General features: G+C 37.0%; 1 protein-coding gene and 1 pseudogene across 1 annotated transcript; both read left to right on the top strand.

Annotated features, from left to right (window-relative positions):
- Positions 1-2075: 2075 nt before the first annotated feature.
- Positions 2076-5435, top strand: LOC125809108 (hyoscyamine 6-dioxygenase-like; annotated as a pseudogene).
- A 9117-nt stretch (positions 5436-14552) lies between these two features.
- Positions 14553-17149, top strand: LOC125809113 (uncharacterized). Its single transcript, XM_049488754.1, has 2 exons — positions 14553-16106; positions 16385-17149. Exons 1-2 carry the CDS (start codon positions 14553-14555, stop codon positions 17147-17149), a joined length of 2319 nt encoding a protein of 772 aa, XP_049344711.1.
- Positions 17150-17507: the final 358 nt, after the last annotated feature.

Below are 17507 nucleotides of genomic sequence, written 5' to 3'. Positions count from 1 at the left end.
TCTTGAAAAATATCTTACCCATGCTTAGGGAAGTTCAACTATGAAGTTTCATAAAAAATGGAGTTAAAATCAAACCTTGAAATTCTATATTTATCGAACTTTAACTTTTTCGGGAAAACCCTAAATATATGCAGTTAATATGTTGAAAATAATTGATAAATAAACTAATTTATGCCAAAATCTGTTTACCAATAACATAATGATACTAAATATACATTTTCAGCAAAAACATAGTCTAAATCGATAAAACTCCAATCTTACAAAGAAATTCACTGACAAGAAAATAAAACCAAGTGAAGAAATCATGAGATAATGCCAAAATGAGGATCGGATACTAACTCAAATATTAAATCGAGAGAAATCCTTCAAGAATCACTCCATTCAGAGCTCTAGAGCTCCCAAAATGCTCAAAATACCAAATGAAATATAGTATGAAATTTTAAATACCTAAACCACAATATTTACACTAAAAAACAACAACTTAAATTGTTTCACTAGAAAAATTGTAACTTCCTCATACAATGACCCAAATATTTTTTCTAAATGTCTTAAATAATGATAGAAACTCAATTTCGTGCTCGTTTGCCCAGTAAAATATCATTTCTTCTCGGTAAACAGTTATCTTATATTTCGCAATAAAAGTCCAATCTTGCCTTAGCAAAAATAGACAGAACTTTGCAGTTCAGTCCTATAATTCATGCTCCAACTTTTAGAAGTCTTGGAATAATTTTTTGATCTTTAAACTAATAACAAATCTTTTATTTGACATAAATAGCTGAAACAACACCAAAGCACTCAAAATGCTGTAAAACTCATCCAGAACCTTTCGAATACAAATCAAATATGCTACTAGCTTGGAAATGATATTTCAGACTCAATGGAATCATCACAACACCCAAACAAGGTCATCTTAACCCGATGTTAACCATATTCAATCTTAACATAAAATTCTCCATTTTTTTTAAAAAATGACATGAAACTCATCCAAAAGTATCAAGAACTGAACCAAACCTTCAACTAGAACAAATATCACCATTTAGACCTAGCGAAATTATCAAAACTGGACAATGATCTTTCTAACCTCAACCGTTGACTAAAGTCAAACTTTAGCTTTAACTTTAATTTTTCTAGTATCTCATCTAATGACTATAAATCTAACAAAAATCGTTGGGACCCAAACCCACGGTGCATCCACATCAAAAATCACATTCGAGTGCTAACGGAGTTGTCGGAATTCCATTGCGAGCTTGCTATCACCAGATGTGCACTTTGGTCAACTAAATATATTTTCAACTTTCAAAACACAAACTCTTCCAAAACTCATCTAAATACCCAGGACCTGAGCCAATAGTCCTACTAACCCCAAGGTCACGTTACGGAGCTGACTGAATTCCATTTCGAGACTCGAAACTCTGATTGTTGACTAAAATTAGCCGTTTCAACTTAAAAGCTTTAAAAACTCTAAGACTTCCAAAAATCTCAACTTTTCAATCTTGTTTTAAATCTAACCTCATATATTGATCAAATATGACTCGGGGTAACTATTAGGAGGGGAAAAATGCCGTAATTTTAGAAAATTCCAAAAATGACCTTTAGGATCATTACAGCTTGCCCTTCCCTTACCCTGTTAAGAACTAGCCCTACCTTGTCTCGTATTCGTTATGCTCCATTGCTATCCCTAAAAGTCACCAAATTTTCGTCATTCCTATGGCAAGCACCAACATAGTTAGGTTGGGATAGATACCAACGATATATCTCCTGGTCCATAGACTAGTATTTGATTTTCTAATAATTGGATTGCCAATCACTCCATATCATTTATGAAACATTGGGTATGTTAAGGCAACTTTTCAAATACTTAGAGGATGTTATGTGCAATTCTTTTCCCTATAAATATTCCTTTCTCTCATGTAGGAAAACAAATAAAAAGGGATTGGGAGTACTAACAAGTAACAACTTGAAGTTTGTTTCCTAGGTACACACATTATTCTATATAAATTTCTTTTTTTATGTCTAATTACTCAATTTCACTTCTTTTTATTTTGGTTAGATTCATTCACAGAATTAAGAAGAATATGGCAAACATCATCTCTAGTAAAGTAGAAGCACTTCCTCCAACTTATGTCCCACCAATGCATGAAAGGCCACTAGCTTCAATTCCAATTGTCAAGGAAATTCCTGTCATTGATTTGGGTGAAGATCGAACTGTTGTTGCTTGACAACTTGTGAAAGCTTTGGAAAAATATGGCTTTTTTCAGGTTCAAGAATATTTCATGCAAATACTAATAGTAATATTTTGGCATAATAATAAATGTGTCATTTAACTTGGCCTCAGACATCTATGCCCTCCAACTTTAACTTTGAGTGTGCACACATAGACACTTATACTTGTATAAAATTGACAAGTAGACATATGCGTTCTATATATGTGATAGATTACACGTAGGAGACCACCATGTATAGATAGGATGCAAATTGACACATAGGACGCCAACCACCATGTAGGACGCATGTGTATACTTGTTCAATTTTGTGTAAGTTTGAGTGCCCACTTGTGCACTCAAAGCTGGAGCTCAGCTGAAGCCAAATTAAACGGAATTTATGTTAAACAAGATGAACTCGAACTGAAATACGATATAATGATGAAACATGTAACTAATCATGGGGTACCGGAAGATCTAATGGACGAGGCAATGGAAGTGTACGAAGAATTTTTCAATTTGCCAGTGGAAGAAAAAGAAAACTATGCAAATGCAACAGAAACACTCTATACCAGCAATCCCAAGCATTATAATTCAAAGGATCATAAATACTGGAAGGAAGTCTTAGAACACAACTGTAATATTGTTGGACAAGATAAAAAAACATGGCCTAGTAACCCTCCAAAATATAGGTACCTATTTTTTCACTTTTTTCCTTCTATGTACTCAGTGGCGGATCCAGGATTTAGAGTCCGTGGGTGCCAAATAGACTTATCGATTAAATTAATTTTATATTTGATTAAATTATTTGTCTTTTCGATATATATATCATAAATCAATCAATAAAATGTAAATAATAAGATATTACACTTTTATTGAGTATTTAATCAAATAAAAGAAAAGTCAAAGGAGTAATAATGTAATTAATTTAATTTAAGTCAATAACAATTATAAAAAATAAAAATAAAAAATTGTGCCAACTGTTTTTCCTTAAAAAAACGTGCTTGGAGTCTTTTTTTTTTCTTAAAAAACGTCTGCATCAAATTTCTCAAAAGGATAGGTACAAATGGGATTCGAACCCGCAACATCAACTTTCTAAAGTTGCCCTCCTACCATGGCACCACAAGACAGTTTTTGTTCTGTGGGTGGCACGCTTTATATTTATATAAATATTATATATATATATATATATACCTATGTATATATAGAGTTTCTGTCGAAGTTCGGGGGTGGCGTGGCACCCCCAAACCTCTGCATAGATCCGCCACTGTATGTACTATATTTAATTTCTTAGTAATAATGGCAACTTAGATGGGTTAAGGAGTAGTTTGGTAGCTGATTAGAACTATGTAGGTATTAGAAATACATCCATTATTTATGAGAGAATTAATGTATTATTTTCTACAAGAGTTAGTTATGACTAGGAGGGTCATGGCGCCCAGCTCAGTTGGAAAGGCGTTACCTGATTTGAGAAGTGCTATTAAGCTCGCTGACTAGGATTGAAATCTAAATCTAGTCTTCGAGACCTCATAACAAAAGAAAGTCGTGGAGTGCATAAGTCCCTATGGATATAGGGATGACTTTCTTGTGGTAGTAATTATGAATGAGCAAGTAGGGGGCGGCAACTAAAGAGGTAACGAGATTGACCGCGAAGGGGTTACTTATTCATGTATTATTTATTCCACTTTCTAAATAGTATAAAATTATACATAAATTTCCTCATAACTTACACATGTATTAGTCATGCGGATTTCTAAATTGCTAACAAAACACCTTATATTTTCATGTGAAAGTTAAATATGAGAATGAACTTTCAGGGAGGTTATTGGTGCATATTCAACCGAAGTAAGAGAGTTGAGCATGATAATCTTTGATTTGGTAAGCAAAGGACTGGGCTTGGAGGCAGGGTACTTTGGTAAAGAACATAAGCAGAAAATGATTGTCTATCACTTTCCAGTATGCCCAGATCCAAGTTCAACCTTGGGAATGGATGGACATTGTGATCCTAATCTCATAACCATTTACCAACAAAAAGTATATGGCCTTCAAATACTGAAGAATGAGGAATGGATTGGTGTGGAACCTTTACCTCATGCATTTGTTTTCAATTTCGGCCTCCCAATAATGGTAATGTTTCTTTTAACTTTCATTTATGAATGATACATAGACGTGTACTTTAATTTGACGTCAGCTGACATTTATGCCTTCCAACTTTTGGTGTGTAGTGTGCATAAATAGACTCTAAAACTTGTAAAATAATTAAACAAGTAGACAAATTAGACTTGTCCTACAGGACATAATGCACGTCGAACACCACGTAGTACACAAAATTGTCATATATAATGCCATGTAGGAGAATGAGTTTATTTGTTCAATTTTATACAAGTTTAAGGTTATGTTTATGTATTATGCCATTTATTTTATGATATAATACATAAACGTGACATATCATGTGACATCTAAACAATAGATACACATGTCCTACTTGTATTATGCCACATAGGAATGTGTGTGTCTATTTGTTAACTTTATACAAATTTAAGTATCTACTTGTCCAAATCCAAAGTAGGAGGGCATAAATATCAGTTGATGCCAAGTGAAAGAGCTTATTTATGTTTTATGCCTGTATTTAGTCAATTTTGTTTCAGTTAATTTGAAAGAGTATGAAATTTTAAATTAATTGTGAAACTGGTTTTGAATCTATATTTCTTAAACTAAAGGTATATATAAAATTTATATAGTACGTAATCGTTCCCTTTAACTTGGCCTCTTTGACATTTATTTCCTTTAATTTTGGGTGTGCACATGTACATTTAAACTTGTATAGAGTTGAACAAGTAAAGATATACATCCTACTTGCGTCCTATGTGACAATTTACATCCTATGTGTCATCTTATGTGGCGTCCTATGTGTATTATGCCACATGGACATGTGTCTCTACTTATTCAATTCTATATAAGTTTAAATGTCTACTTGTATAAATACAGGTAATGACCAATGGGAAGTTGGAAAGTGTTGCACATCAAGCGGTGCCAAATACAACTCAAACATGTACAGGCATTGGTACTTATTTTTCTCCAGCAAATATTGTCGAGCCTGCAAAATCATTTGTTGGTCCAGACAATCCCCCATTGTTTAAACCCTTCAAATGGGATACTGAATTTTTTCCACATTATGCCAACAAGAAATTAGTATACCACGCAGCATTGGAGGCTTTCAAAATCTATGCTTAGTCATTTGAATTTCTACCAAAATAAGAGTTTTTTCATTAATTTACAATTCTTATGTAATTTGTGACCTAAGTTTTAATCAAGCTTGTTATTCAATCATGAATAAGAAACTTTTTGATTCTTTCCAATAAGATGAGAAATTAAAACTTTTAAAACTTGTAACTATAAACATATCAAAACATTTGGATGGTTATGAAACTTTTAAGACTTGTTATTTTTAATCTTCCAAAATATTTATACGACTAGAAGAACTTTTAAGACTTGTCTGTTTTGGTGCCAATAATGGGGGTATTTCTTTAACTTTATTTATTCCATTTTATGTGTCCTTATTAATTTGTTCTCCAGCGTCCATTATATTTATTTCTCATCCATCTCGAAAGTTGCAAAGCAGCAAGTGTATTCATCTTGGATTTTCAAGTATAGTTGACTTGCATCTAGGAAAGTAAAACAACATAATGAGATTGTAACGATCTGACTCAGTCTTTATGAATAGGTCAATAGGGAAAGAAGTTAATCCATAAAACCTTGCAAGGGAAAAACTTTAAATTGGGAAAGATGATCATATTTTGCCCGGGTTAGGATTGTTAATAATCCGGGTAAATTAATAGATCATTGGTGATTGATTGTTGTTTTTATTATTTGTTTTACACCAAGAAGAGGCCAAGATACTTCACAAGTGGAAAATGCGGGTTATTTAGAGTTTCCAAGAAACTTGATTCTAAAAGTTTAGAGGGGGGAGGGGGGTGAATAAATTTTTTTCCTTAGTCGACTACCTATTTAGGATAGTTGACTCACTTGCAGATTAGTAATAAAGTAAAATACAAGTATAAAATGCTTAAAGTAAACGACTTAGAGAAGTTTATACTGATTCGGATCACCGGTGTGGTGCCTGGTCCAGTGTACTTGGGTTTCGAGAGTTTCCTTAAGAGCTTTGAATGATTGGGATTACAACAACTTTAAAGATCCTAATCCCTAACAAATTTATGATCTCTTGACACAACCTCTACATGTATAACTAAGGTTATCACTCCTTGCTCTTTTTCCTTACGATTTGATACACAGAGAGTACAAATGTTTTATGAAAGATGAAAGAAAGATAATACAATTGTTCAAGTGAAGTGCGCATATTTCGTTTAACTCTAAGACTGGTTAAAATAACTTTTCTCTTTTGCTCTGTAACGGAAAACCCAAGGATATTTCATTTAATCACGGATTTTTAGAGATTTCTTGATTGAGTTTGACTTGAGGAAGATTGAAATCATGTCCATATCAGATATGTTCATGACATTCTTCCTTCTTGATTTGTTTTAGCTTCCTTTCCAGATTTCTTCAAATGTGAAGCCTTGTCCGTCAGCGCGCCTTGATTAGAAAAGATTTGTCCATCTTCTTGATTTGGAGTATCCTTGATTTGATTCTTACCGTTAATTATGATCTTGAGGATTGGAGGTGATTTGATTGCTTAATTTTAGGGGCTCAAATCAACTATCTTTATTGCTTCCTTTCTTCCTTATTTGTGATATTACTGCAATCAAAGTAGTTTAATTGTTAATTATCAAAATCCATGAGTATTCGGGAGGCTAACAATCTCCTCCTTTTTTATAATGAAAATTAATCCACAAAATAAAAAATAAGATATTAAAAGATATAATGATTTAGTTCATGAGACTTCCTGAAGTACCCCCCCTGTTTGCTTGCATAGCTCCCCTGTCTGTATGCGCTTATCCCTATTATTTTGTGGAGAAAAATCTCCCCCTTTGGCATAGTAAAAAAACACACAGATGTATAGTGGATAGATATTCATAACAAAACCAAAAAGATAGAGGAGTTTAGAGGGGCATAGTACACCCTTAGTAAGAAACCAGATAGTTTTAGGAACAAGCCCTTATTGAAACAGTGTCTTAAAAGAAAGCACAAAAGAATAGTATAATCAACAATCTCCAAGGAAGTACTTGAGAGTGTTGAGAGCGTTTCTGCAGAAGGTATAGTAGGAACATTCAATATTCTTGGAGAAGTTTAAGTAGGAGTTTTGAACATAAACAACAAGATCGGTGTTGGATGAGCTGAATCCATCTTTTAGAGAGTCGACTTGCTTGATTAATTGGTGTCTTGAAGAGATTCTAGTCCTTCTTCCAATCCCAGCAATCGGGCCTTGATATCATCGGTGTCCTTCATTAGTTGTGCAACAGAATCAACAAAAATCCTTGTGGGTTTAATAACTTATGTCCTGGATTTCACAGAATCCTTTTTGTGCCATTTATCACCAACTAGCATATATTTCATACTAGAGAAGCGGTGCTTGAGAAATCCATAAAGGCTTTATCCCAAGGGGGAGATGGGGTGCTTCGTTATCAAGGTCGTTTGTGTGTTACCAATGTAGATGACTTGAGGGAGAAAATCTTATCAGATGCCCATAGTTCTCGATATTCCATTCACTCGGGAGCTACCAAGATGTATTGTGACTTGTAGGAGGTCTATTGGTGGAATGGGATGAAAAATGATATTGTAGAATTTGTGGCTAAATGTCCTAATTGTCAACAAGTGAAAGTTGAGCATAAAAATCCGAGAGGTTTATCCCAAGATATAAGTACTCCTAGTTGGTAGTGGGAAGATTTGAATATGGATTTTATTATTAGGTTACCTCGCACCCGACAATAACATACTTAACATAACCAATTTTTTTTTTCCAGATTTTCATTCTTTCCTAAAATGATTATTTCCAATTCTAACTCTTTCTAGTTCTTTCAAAATAGCGAGATGTTACAATATATCCCCCTTGGGAACATTCATCCTCGATTGAGATTACTCTTAGTAGGCTAAGGGTGTAACATCTAACATTTAGTTCAAACACCCAACAAGCAATGCAAATACAACATGCCAACTTATAAACTAAAGAGTACTAAGAAGAGAATTAGTACCTTGATATGGAATTTCTCCGGTCTCAAAGAGATGTGGATACCTCCTCTTCATATCTTCTTTATCTTCCCAAGTAGCTTCCTCAACAAACTGGTTCCTCCAAAGAACTTTGACTGATTCTACTTTCTTAGTCCTCAACTTGCGAACTTGACGATCGAGAATCTGAACCAGAATCTCCTCATAAGATAAGCTATCCTTGATCCCAATATCCTCAGTTGGTATGATAAGTAAAGGATCTCACATGCACTTCTTCAACATGGGAATATGAAATACCGGATGAACTGTTGCTAACTCTTGGGGTAGCTCTAACTCATAAGCTACATTAACAACCCTTTTGGATATTCTATAAGGGCCAATATACCAGGGACTAAGCTTCCCCTTCTTACCAAACCTTATAACATCCTTCATGGGTGAAACTATCAAATATACACAATCATCTTCTTCAAACTCTAACTCTTTTCTTCTAACATCAGTGTAGGATTTCTGACGACTCTGCGCTGTTTTCAACCTCTCTTGAATCACTTTCACTTTCTCCATAACTTGATGCACTAAGTGTGGTCCTATCAACCCTGCTTCACCAACTTCAAAACATCCAATAAGAGATCTGCATCTTCTCCCATAAAGAGCTTCATAAGGAGCCATTTGGATGCTAGAGTAGTAGCTATTGTTGTAAGCAAATTCAATAAGGGGTAAGTGATCATACAAATTATCTTTGAAATCAATCACATTAGCCCTCAACATGTCTTCTAAAGTCTGAATAGTACGCTCTGCTTGCCCATTTGTCTGAGGGTGAAAGGCAGTACTTAAGTTCACCTTTGAACCCAAGCCTTTTTTGGAATGAATTCCAAAACTGTGCAGTAAATTACGCACCTTTGTCTGAAATAATGAAGACCATCACCCCATGAAGTCTTACCACCTCTTGAATATACAACTTAGCATAATCCTCTGTTGAATGAGTAGTCTTTATTGGCAGAAAATGAGCTGATTTTGTCATTCTATCGACAATCAGCCAAATGGAATCTTGATGCCTGCGAGACCTTGGTAAACCTGTGATGAAGTCCATATTGATCATCTCCCATTTCCATTCCGGGAGTTCTATATTCTGATCCAAACCACCGGGCCTTTGATGTTCTTTCTTAACTTGTTGGCAATTCGGACACTTAGCAACAAACTCTTCAATGCCCTTCTTCATACTGCTCCACCAATGAACTTCTCTCAAATCACAATACATTTTTGTGGAACCCGGATGAATGGAATATCTGGAGCTATGAGCTTCCTCCATGATCCTCTCTTGGAGTTCATCCACCCTTTGTACACACAACCTACCTTGATACCTCAATACATTATCCCCCATAGTTCAAAAGCCAATACTTTTTGCTTACCAACAGTGCTTTTAATTCAAGCAAAATAGGATTTTGGTCTGGCTTCTCTTTTACTTCTGACACTAATATGATTCAGCCCCATTCATCACCATTACTCCTCCTTCTGTGGAATCCATTAGTTGGACTCCCAATCGCGCAAGTCTATGCACATCTTTCGCTAACTCTCTCTTTCTTCCCCAACATGGGTGGTACTACCAATAGACAACCTGTTTAAAGCATCAACAACAACTTTAGCCTTACCTGGGTGATAAAGAATACTCATGTCAAAATCCTTGAGTAATTCTAACCACCTCCTTTGTATGAGATTAAGCTCTTTCTGAGTAAACACATACTGAAGACTCTTGTGATCGGTGAACACATCCACATGCACACCATAAACATAATGGCACCATATTTTCAAAGAAAATATTACTGTAGCCAACTCTAGATCATGGGTTGGGTAGTTCTTCTCATGAACTTTCAACTGTCTGGAGGCATAAGCTATAACTTTGCCATTCTGCATTAACACGCAACCCAAACCAACTCTAGACACATTACAATACACAACAAAGCCTTGCGTACCTTCTAGTAAGGTCAATACTGGGGCAGTAGTCAACCTCTTTTTCAATTCTTGAAAGCTTTTCTCACAAGCTTCAGACCATTGATACTTCACTGTTTTCTAAGTAAACTTGGTCAAAGGAGACGAAATAGATGAGAACCCCTCTACGAACCTTCTATAATATCCAGCAAAACCCAAGAAACTCCTAATATCAGTTGGAGATGTGGGTCTAGGCCAATTCTGCACTACCTCTATATTCTGAGTATCAACTTTAATTCCCTCTCCATACACAATATGGCCTAAAAATGCCACAAAATCAAGCCAAAACTAACACTTAGAGAACTTGGCATATAACTCTCTATCCTTTAAAGTTTAGAGAACTATTATGAGATGACTAGCATGATCTTCTTCATTCCTTGAATAGATTAGTATGTCATCAATGAACACGATAACAAACATATCCAAATAAGGCTTGAATACTCATAAGGTCCATGAATGTTGCAGGCGCATTGGTCAATCCAACAGACATAACTAAGAACTCATAATGACCATAACGGGTCCTGAATGCTGTCTTTGGAATATCACATTCCCTTACCCTCAACTGATGGTAGTCTGATCTGAGGTCTATCTTACAGAAACAAGTATCACCCTGAAGCTAATAGAAAAGATCATCCATTCTAAGAAGAGGATACTTATTCTTGATAGTAACCTTATTCAACTGGCTGTATTCTATACACATCTTAAGGGAACCATCTTTCTTTCTCACAAATAAAATCGGAGTGCCTCAAGGTGAGACACTTGGTCGAATGCAACCTTTATCTAGGACATCTTTTAACTGCTCTTTCAACTCTGCTGGTGCCATTCTATATGGCAGAATAGATATAGGACGAGTATTTGGAAGAATGTCTATGCCGAAGTCTATTTCTCTCTCAGGAGGGACTTCGGAAAGATCATCAGGAAAGACTTATGGAAACTCTTTTACTACTGAAACTGACTCCATATGAGGTATCTCAACACTAGAGTCATTAACTCGGACTAAGTGATAGACACACTGATTAGTCAACAAATTGGACTCATTTAGGGCTTTATTTTAATAGAAATGGTGTCCTCAAATGCTTATTTATTCTAAATATCTGATAAAACACTTAAGTTTCAGGTATTTGAAGTTTTAGTGGAAGCATGGAAACTTAGGCGCAAAAAGGAATAAAAAGGTTGAAAAGAATGAAGAAGCTGAAGCCTGAGCATCGCCAAGCACGCTTGGCAATTCTTCGAAGGGACGCACTCCGCCCTTTGTTCTAGTATGTTGAGCCCTGAAGGAAATGATCAAGTCGGCATAAAATTGAGCAATCGGCGCATCGCCGAGCAGTTCCGTGAAGCAGTACTATGTCACCCAATGACACAGAGCACAACAATGCTGAAGGTTGGTGGAAGATGACGACGAAATACACCAAACGGCGAATCGTCGAGCAATCCGCCAGCATTATTTTCTGAAGTCAATAAATACTAAACTCTTTAATCATTTTTAGAGAGAGTCGAACAATTATTATAATTTTCACATAGATAGTACTTTTATTTTTGCTCTGAGTTTGGAGAGGGTTTTGGAAACTTGAAGAAGAAGAGGATTTCATCTCCAAGGATTTGAACTTGGGTCTCTTGGATTCTTCATTCTTGGCATATAACAAGACTTAATTCTTCATACCCATTTGAATGCAAGCAGATTTAGGTATACATTTCTATCTCTTGATGTGTGGCTAAAAACCCCCATTCTTGGGGTGTGATTTAGCAAATATGTGTTGATATTATTGTTGGGTCTTGTTTGCTGATAGGTTAGATGTATTTTATTGGTGATTTCACCTAGTGGCTGTGGTTTAATTTAATGGGTTTGTAGTTGCAAATACAAAACCACCTATGTGTTTTTGGCTTGGTCGATCGAGAGGTCGTGAAACCAAGACCGCTAGACTGATGGCCTAAGGAGCAGGTCGACATGAGGTTCAGCCTGAGAGGGTGAGCCCTAGTCCCATATCCTAGCACTCAGCTCGAGAGAGTGAGTGGGGTAAGGCGTATGCTGACCTTCATGTGGCAAATGGGTGTCTGAGAGGAACCCATTTGAAACGGGTAAGTTGACCGAGAGGGAACTTATTTCCCTCTAAAGCTTAGCCTAGTCACTATTAACTTACAAATTTCCTATCAAAAGCATGTACTCAGCGATTTATATCAATTTATATTGCGGTCAAACCCCAAGAACTTCTCCCCATACTTGATCTTCCCTTTAAATTTTGTTGTTTTTATTACACTTGCGACCAAACCCCCAAATCAATATTTGACACTTTTGTGTCCCCTTTTAATTTACAATGTTTTTAATCGTTAATATCTTTAGCTACAACTAGTGAGAACTAAATTTTATTTTTCTATAAATTCTCAAAACCACTCCCTTGGGACACGACCCCAACCCTTGGTTGGGTTACTATATTATCGACGATCGTAGACACTTGAATCAGAAGTAGTGTCATTGGTCACGATAAACATCAAAATGGTGCCTCTACCGGGGAGTGGTGTTATTTGAAATTTTTTAGATTAATATAATTTCCGTTCTTCTTAGTTGTAGTTAGTTAACTTAATCTTGAGTTTCGTTTTGAGTATTTGTGTGTCACAACAGGACATATGAGTGCAAACAGGGAGATTAGCTGCCAAGCAGGTCACCCAACGGGTGATGCTTTTCATTAAGATGACATCGATGATGCTAATAATGTTTATAACCCTGCCCACATGGGCGAAATGGGTGCAATCTATATGCCACAAGCTGATGGAAATGTAGAGTTTGAAGTTAACAGCGCAACACTCCAGCTCATACGTTCAAGAAGTTTATTTGGAGCGTTAGAGCATGAAGATCTGCACGAACATGTACAAAGATTTGTGGAAGTGTGCACCCCTTTGTTGTTCAAGAATCTATCTCAAGAGTCCATACGGCTTCGCTTATTTCCATTTTCACTGACTGGGGAAACTACTAAATGGTTAGTTAAACATCCAAACAACTCCATCAAATCATGGGAGGAGCTGGTTATGGCATTTCACGAAAGATTCTTTCCCCCGTCAAGAATGATGAAACTGAGAGACATTCAAAATTTCAAGCAAAAAGAGGGTGAACCAATTCACGAATCATGAACAAGGTTCAAGAGATTTTTGCGTAAATGCCCAACACATGGACTGCTAGGTGAATTGTTGCTCCAATAATTTTACCGTAGTCTGGATTCGGTTAATAAAGGGATAGCCGATCAATTGGTGCAAGGAGGAATAATGCTACAATCATTTGAAGTAGCCTCATTCCTCGTAAGTGGTATTACTAAAGCAAACCAGGCATGGTGCACCAAGGATGATCAAGTTTCCCCGTTGTGCTTCTGATTGATGCGAGAACAGATCGAAAAAGAAAGGGAAAGTGACAAAAACATCAAGAATATGTTATCTCAATTGGAAATTCTACAAGAACATATGAAGGGGACACATGAAATATTTCAAGTTGAGGAGGGTTCTCCTTCCAGTTATCCAAGACCGGGGGAGAATAAAGGTTGGAACTCCAGAAGATACGAGGAGGGTTTCTACGTACGCTATCAACCGCGAGGCTTAAATCAAGATTGGAACTATTAAAAGGGTGAAGAACCAATGAGATATTAGCAAGATTGGGATGAGCAGGATGATCATGAGGAGGACCATACTCACTTGACTGGAAGTCCGAAATATAAAGGGAGTGCAAATAGTCCTCGGGTAAATGATTTATTATCGCGCATACTCGATAAAGCTGAGGGCTCTAATGATTTGCTTAAAGGGATGAAAAATGATTTTTCATCATTGAACAGTAAAGTGAATTCTCATGTTGAGGCCATCAAAATGATGGAAGGTCAATTGAGTCTATTAGTAGCTCAATTAACGTCCAAAATACCAATGGAAATGTTGAAAGAGAGCTGGATGTGGTTACCCGTAGCGGTAAGGTGCCAGTAGGAACTATGATGGAAGATGAGGATCCTCAAAAGCATGAAGAGAACCAAGGTGCGGAGGAACAAGAAATACCTATTCGAGAAAACCATACCAAAGAACCACAGGAGGAAGCAGAGCAACAACTTCAAGTTCCAAAAGTCATGCACCTTTTACCTAAGATACCTCAACTATTTCCCCAACGTTTGAAAAAGAAGATGAAGACGAGAGTTCAAACAAAAATTGTCAGTATTCAAGAACTTATCAATTAACCTTTCTCTGGTGGAACCATTGTTGGAGATGTCGGGATACGCCTAATTCATGAAAGAGCTGGTTACAAAGAAAAGGAGCTTGGACTATGAAATGATTGAGCTGCCCCATAGTGGCAGTGCATTTATGACAAATGATTCAATCACTAAGAGAGAAGATCCTGGGGCATTCATAATCCCGTGGACAATTGGAATGCTCCAATTCACTAAGGCTTTGTGTGATTTAGGAGCAAGCATTAACTTGATGCCCTATGCAATATACAAGCAACTTGGTTTGGGTGAACCAAAGGCAACCACAATGAGACTCCTTATGGCTGATAGATCAATCAAGCACCCAGTGGGGATACTCTATGTCATATTGGTAAAAGTAGATCGGTTCATCTTTTTAGTTGATTTTGTGATTCTAGATTATGAGATCGATGCTGACATCCCCATCATTTTGGGAAGGCCATTCTTAGCTACCGGGAGAGCATTGGTGGATGTTGAAAGCGGGAAATTGATGTTCTGTGTAAACAATAATGAGGTGACCTTTAATATCTGTAGATCCATGAAGAAATCAAGTAATATCCATGTGTTGTCTACTGAGAATGTGATAGATGAGGTAGTGGCAAGTGTGAGCCATTTAATGCGCAAGAATGAACCCCTTGAATTTGTACTTGCCAATGATGATGAATCCGAAGTTCAAGGCTATGAGGAAGTGGTAGCCACCTTATCAGGGTTAGGAGTAAACTCAAGGAATCCAATCAAGTTGGATATTGACCTGAAAAACAAAGAAAATCCTCCTGCAAAGCCATCAACAGAAGAACCACCGAATCTGGAGTTAAAAGACCTACCCTCTCATCTCAAATATGCCTTCTTAGGAGCTAATAATACTTTACTAGTGATTATCGTAGCCGATTTGCTTGAAAGGCAGGTGCAATTGCTCATTGAAGTACTGTGGAAGCTAATAAAAGCGATTGGATGGACAATAGTCGATACAGTAGGAATTCCTCCTGGCATCTGCACTCACAAGATTCGGCTTGATAGTGAATGTAAACTGAGTGTGGAGCATCAACGGAGATTGAACCCTCCAATGCAAGAGGTGGTAAAAAAGGAGATCATCAAGTGGCTAGATGCGGGAGTGATCTACCCTATTGCGGATACTAAGTGGGTAAGTTCGGTGCAATGTGTATCGAAAAAAGGAGGTATAATCGTAGTCCCAAATGCAAAAGGGGGACTTGTGCCGACAAGACCAGTCAGGTGGAGAGTATGCATGGATTATCGAAAGCTTAACTCATGGATCGAGATGCTTGACCGGTTATCAGAAAGGGGGTGGTATTGCTTTTTAGATGGGTATTCCGGTTACGATCAAATCACTATTGCACCGGAAGACCAAGAGAAAACCATTTTTACCTACCCTTATGGAACATTTGCATTCAAAAGAATGCCATTCAGGTTGTGTAATGCCCCGACAACATTCCAGCATTCCATGTTATCTATTTTTACGGATATGGTCAAAGACACTATGGAGGTATTCATGGATGACTTCTTAGTTGTACGGGACACATTTGAGGAATGCTTGAAACACTTAGGACAAGTGCTCCAAAGATGTATGGATACAAATCTGGTTCTCAATTGGAAAAATATCACTTTATGGTGAAAGAATGTATCGTTCTTGGGCACAAGGTGTCGTAAAAGGGGCTGGAAATTGACAAGTCAAAAATCGAGGTCATTGAGAAATTACCGCTGCCCGATTTCAGTGAAGGGTGTTCGCAGTTTCTTGGGTCATGCAGGGTTTTACAAAAGGTTCATTAAAGACTTCTCAAAGATTTCACTCCCATTATGCAAACTCTTAGAGAAAGAAGTGAAATTTTATTTTAATGATGTTTTTATGGCTGCATTCAGTGTTTGAAGGAGAAACTAATATCCACCCTGATTATCATCAACCCTAATTGGTCCGAATCTTTTGAACTAATGTGTGATGCTAGCGGTATGGCATTGGGGGTCGTGTTGGGGCAGAAGCGCAACAAATTATTTCACCCAATTTATTACGCAAGCAAGACTCTGAATAGTGCCCAGCCAAATTATACGGTCACTGAACAAGAATTGCTTGCAGTAGTATATGCATTTGAAAAGTTCCGGGCATACTTACTAGGCACCAAAGTAATCCTACATACCGATCATACTGCACTCCGTTATTTGCTGGCCAAGAAAGATGCAAAACCACAATTGATAAGGTGGATACTATTGTTACAAGAATTTGATTTTGAGGTAAAAGATCGTAAAGGATGCGAAAATCAAGTGGCTAATCATTTATCAAGGTTCGAAGTAAGGGAAAATGTTGAGCATGAGGCCGACATAGACGACTTATTCCCCGATGAACAGGTGTTTGCAATATATTTCAAACATACGCCATGGTATGCAGATTTTGCAAATTACATTAGGTGTGGGCTGATACCGGATGAGTTGACTTTTTACCAACGTAAGAGGTTCATGTTTGATGTTAAAATGTATATTTGGGATGAACCATACTTATTCCGAGAGTGTGCGGACTATGTCATTAGAAGGTGCATTACAGAAGAAGAAGCGGTCGAAATTCTTCATGCTTGCCATACATCTCCAGTGGGAGGTCACCATGGTGGTATTCGCACTGCCCCTAAAGTTCTATAGAGTGGATATTACTGGTCGTCCCTCTACAAGGAAGCACATGAGTTCGCGAAAAAATGCCCTATATTTCAGCAACAAGGCGGAGTGTCTAGAAGACATGAATTACCTCTCACTCCTATTTTAGAGGTCGAGCTATTCGATGTATGGAGGATCGATTTCATGGGCCCATTTGTGAGCTCATTTGGAAATAAATATATCCTCGTGGCTGTAGATTATGTCTCCAAATAGGTATAGGCCATCTCCCTTCCAAACAACGAAGGAAAAAGTGTTGTCTAATTTCTGAAACACTATATTTTCGCAAGATTTGGCACTCCTAGGGCAATCATTAGTGATTGGGGGTCTCACTTTTGCAATAGGTGGT

The sequence above is a fragment of the Solanum verrucosum genome, unplaced genomic scaffold (genome assembly GCF_900185275.1).
Source record: "Solanum verrucosum unplaced genomic scaffold, falcon-dt-bn FXZP01000248.1, whole genome shotgun sequence".
Taxonomy (NCBI): domain Eukaryota; kingdom Viridiplantae; phylum Streptophyta; class Magnoliopsida; order Solanales; family Solanaceae; genus Solanum; species Solanum verrucosum.
The sequence above is the reverse complement of the archived record's forward strand: the minus strand, read 5'-3'. Positions and strand labels throughout refer to the sequence as shown.

Coding starts and splice junctions, on each gene's coding strand:
- LOC125809113 (XM_049488754.1), top strand. CDS start 14,553: ATGAAAGAGCTGGTTACAAAGAAAAGGAGCTTGGACTATGAAATGATT. Junction 16,107..16,384: donor GATGTATGGATACAAATCTG/GTTCTCAATTGG, acceptor GGCTGCATTCAG/TGTTTGAAGGAGAAACTAAT.